This window comes from Phoca vitulina, unplaced genomic scaffold (assembly GCF_004348235.1).
Source record: "Phoca vitulina isolate PV1807 unplaced genomic scaffold, GSC_HSeal_1.0 scaffold97, whole genome shotgun sequence".
In the NCBI taxonomy this organism is placed as follows: Eukaryota; Metazoa; Chordata; class Mammalia; order Carnivora; family Phocidae; genus Phoca; species Phoca vitulina.
The window spans coordinates 2,535,648-2,539,804 of record NW_022589800.1 but is presented as its reverse complement, the minus strand read 5'-3'; the positions used below and the strand labels follow the sequence as shown (position 1 = coordinate 2,539,804).

The 4,157-nt window shown below is 58.9% G+C and overlaps 1 protein-coding gene across 1 annotated transcript in view; it reads left to right on the top strand.

Annotated features, from left to right (window-relative positions):
- The first annotated feature begins 535 nt into the window (after positions 1-535).
- LOC116627468 (Fc receptor-like protein 2) overlaps positions 536-4,157 on the top strand; it is a 16,428-nt gene continuing 12,806 nt past the window's right edge. The window contains exon 1 of the mRNA XM_032397230.1: positions 536-557. Within this exon, the coding sequence (XP_032253121.1) occupies positions 536-557 (22 nt within the window). The remainder of the gene's footprint in view (positions 558-4,157) is intronic.

The window sequence follows — 4,157 nt, the reverse complement described above, 5'->3', positions numbered from 1 at the left end:
AACTTGTCTTATATTATTAGACTGGAAAGTTACATTTTCTCTTTACCTCCTCCTTCAAGGAGGTATTCACCCTCCTACAAGGGGTGGGGGGTGGGGGGCATCCTTACATAGCTGATATTTTTAGATCTGACGACGCACACTGTATCGCATCTGCTGTGATTTTCAGCCCGAGGGTCCTTCGGACGAGCTTCGGCAGGACCTGAGGAGATGTGCGCGAATGCAGATTGTTCCTTGTTCTGGGGAGAGGGTCTGTCAGTCAAATGTCAAAGTTAAGGCCACTCTCCCGAGTATCTCCCAGCCAGACCCTGGTTCCAAACTCAGTAAGGTCCAGAGTCATCTCTTACTTATCTCTAGCCCTGTCGTTACCACCACCTCGGTCACGTGAGTCTTCTTTCTCAAACATTCTTTAATCAAACTGATTTCATCTCATCTTCACTGAAAATCTTGCCCAATCTCCATGTGGAGGAAGGAAACTTTTGGCCTCCAGGAAGGCTTAAGATGTGTCTCTTTTTGTCAGTGTTTCTGACCCACCGCCATGCCCGCCTCCTGGTCCACCGGTGAGACCGAGCGGTCTGGAGGGAGCAGTGGTCTCTGAGCTTATTAAGAACAAAAATTCTGAGCATGCACATCCAACATGTTATATAGATAGAGAGCCCTGGAGAGAAATACTGTGAGCATTGCAAAATATGTACAAAAACAAAAAAATCAAAAGATGAGAAAATGTTTCATAGAATATGGAAGTCCCACCTCTTTATGGATCCCACTTTGGAGACTGGAGCTAGAGCCCAGGTGAGGGTGGTCTGCCTTCTGAGGCAGTTCCCCGAGAGCTAGAGCGCCTTCCCTCTACCGTAAACTCAGGGCTACAGGGCAGAGCCCACAGACAAAACAAACACTTCTGGCCTCCCCCCTTTCTCCATCCCGTTCCTCCATGTCCAGCTCTGCCTCTCTTTACACTGAAGGGGAATGAATGGTCCAACGCAGTCCTGGGATTAGACTTTATCAGAATGGCAAACATCTCTGCAATTCAGCCCAATGCACCACAATTCTAAATTGATATTTGAAACTGAATTTCTAGCTCAGTTGTCAGCTGAAAAAAACCCCCCCCGAAAGCCCTAGGCTCAGAGCTGGGTCATAGCGTATAGGGCTGGCTCTCTTTCCTCTGCAAACTTCCAGCTTGGAACCTCCAGCCCCTGCAGCCTAGTGGTTTCCTTCCCCTGCTGGGGCAGATCCACACACCAAGCTGCCCTTAGCTCTGAGGACCACTGTCCTCCAAGGGGAGGCAAGGACCTGAACAAGCAGAGGAGCCCACCCCTTCTTACAGGGTCCATCCAGCAAAGGGTTCTCAGAAGCCTCTGGAAAAGGCATTCGGGAAGGGCTCATTCCAGGTACTGATTCTGCAGCCCCGGGGCTACTGTCCCAGCTGATGGATGGTTACATCAGGGAGAAGACAATAGGAAGGTGTTTGAATTGTAGCCACTGGGCTGAGCCTCCAAGGAATGAGAGATGCAGACAAAGTTGATCCTGGCTGCCACAGGGACAGGAGGTCACCTTGAATGGATACAGAGATATAAGTGTCACTTAAAAATCCACATTTGGTCCAGAAATGGGACTGAAACTTTTTAAACAGACATAACATTAACAGGAGGTATGGAAGGCACGAGATGTCAGGAAGGGTTCCCAGGGACCTGTGCCGCACAGCGGTGCGTGTGCGTGCGTCAGCCCTCCCCCACGCGAGCGGGAGTCAGGGTGCTGGACTGGGTGGGGGCAGGGCTGACACTGCAGTGTCTGCATCTTTTGCAGACTGGCCGAGCACTGACATGCCCGCTACGTCTGTGAAGGAGACGAGGCGGTTGTGAGGCGCTCTGGGGAAAGCAATGACGTGGTAGGGAAAGTGACGAACTACGAGGCCGGGTCTCTGCTAGCCCCTTCCTACGGCCCCTCAAGCTACACCATTTCAAACGCAAGGCCCAGGGTCGGTGGCTTCTCTTCCTGTGAGGTCCACGAGCTGTCCTTCTGTAGAATCAGGACAGGGAAAACGAGATCTGTGTGGCTCACTGTCCAGGGTGAGGCTTCGCCGTTCAAGGGCCTGTGTGGGGGACACACCCAGGGAGGGAGCGATGGTGGGTGGCTGTGTGTCCCTGGGTCTGGCTCTGTGAGTCCTGCTCGCTGGGGCTGAGAAGACAGGGCACCTCCCCGCAGGACCTGCACACTGCACGACGGCTGGTCTGTTCCCTCTCCCCCTCCAGAGCTGTTTCCAGCACCCACGCTGACCGTCAGGCCCTTGCAGCCCACCGAGGGGACCTCAGTGACCCTGTCCTGTGACATCCAGCTCCCCTGGGACAGGTCCGGGACGCAGCTTTGCTACTCCTCCTTCAGGGATGACCACACCCTGAGATGAGACGGGAGCTCCTCAGAGTTTCGGATCTCGGCCACAGGGAAGGAGGACTCGGGATACTACTGGTGTGAGGTGGCGACAGCGTCCCACGGCGTCTCCAAGCAGAGTCCTCGGCCCCATGTGCTTGTGCAGGCTGAGCCCCAGGGGCGGGGCTGCAGGCTGGGTCCTGGGTCGGGCAGAGAGCAGGGCTCCTGGGAGACCCCAGCTGCGCCTCCCCTGTCCCAGCGGGTACGGCGGGCATGGGGCTACGGGGACTCCCCTGGGCTCCGCCCTCTCAGTGGTCACAGGGGCGCCATCTCCCAGAGCTCTGCTCTCCCGGTCCGCGACGCGACCGTCATAAGCTCTCCCTGCAGCACCTTCTGTTCTGCTCAGCGAACAATAGCTAAAGAATCGTGGTGTCCGTCTGCGGGGAGCTGCCCCCAGCCAGAGGCGCCCCCAGCCCAAGGAGAGCCACGAGCAGCAATAGCAGGAGGGGCAGGAAGAGCCCCCAGCACTTACCATCGCTTCCCGAACACCAGGCCTGAAGCCGGGCTGCTGTGCTCAGTCCCAGAAGAACCCCTCTGGTGCCCAAAAGTCTCTGGACCGGGAGGACTTTCAGGAAGTTTACCAAGTACAGGCCCTGCTCCGAACAGGCCTAGGGGGAGTCCCGCAGAGCCCTGGGGAGCAGTGCTGTGACGGGATCTGTAATGTGGGTGCGTTAGTATCCCCATTTCACACACGAGGAGCCTGAAAGCACAGAGCAGTCAAGTGACCCGCCCAGGGTAACCCAGCCTGGAAGCGGCGCAGCAGGAATGGGACCCCAGGCACGCTGGGGTCAGCGTCTGCCCCTGCTCCACCCCGTGCGGGTGGACGGCAGCGCGACCTCGGCTGCTAGGCGCTGGACACCTCCAGGCAGCCGGCTGCTGGGTGGGTCTCTCCCTTCATCACCCCCAGAGCTCTGCCACGCTGCTACAAGGCTCCGCACTCCCTCTTCCAGGAAACGCTGGGTCACAGATGAACTGACCTACCGAGAGCATGCGATGAATAAGCGGCAGAGCGCTCCCGCCATCCCGCTGTCCCCTGTCCCACCGTCCCGCTGTCCCCTGTTCCGCCATCCCGCTGTCCTGCTGTCCCGCTGTCCCCTGTCCCGCCGTCCCGCTGTCCCCTGTCCTGCCACCCCACTGTCCCCTGTCCCGCCGTCCCACTATCCCGTCATCCTGCTGCTCCCGTCCTGCCGTCCCACTGTCCCACCGTCCCGCTGTCCCCTGTCCTGCCGTCCCGCTGTCCCGCTGTCCCGCTGTCCCCTGTCCTGCCATCCCGCTGTCGCATCCCACCATCCTGCTATCCCCCTGTCCCCCTGTCCCGCTGTCCCCTGTCCCACTGTCCCGCTGTCCCCTGTCCTGCCGTCCCACTGTCCCCCTGTCCTGCTGTCCCGCTGTCCCACCACCCCACTGTCCTGCTGTCCCACCATCCCACCATTCCGCTGTCCCCTGTCCTGCTGTCCCCCTGTCCCGCCGCCCCACTGTCCCCCTGTCCCGCCCCCGCTGTCCCCCTGTCCCCCTCTCCTGCTGCAGGCCAGGCCATGGCCATTGTCTGCCATGCAGTAGCACAGGTGGCCCTGCCGCAGGGCCCTCAGCATGCTCCCTCCCCACCAAACACTCCTCTGCCTACACCTTGGCTTCCAGCAACTCCACCTGCCCAGATGCATAGCAGGTGGTACCACCTCCACCCCAGGCCCTCACCTGGCCTCACCTGGCCTCACCTGCCCTCTCGTGTTCATGCA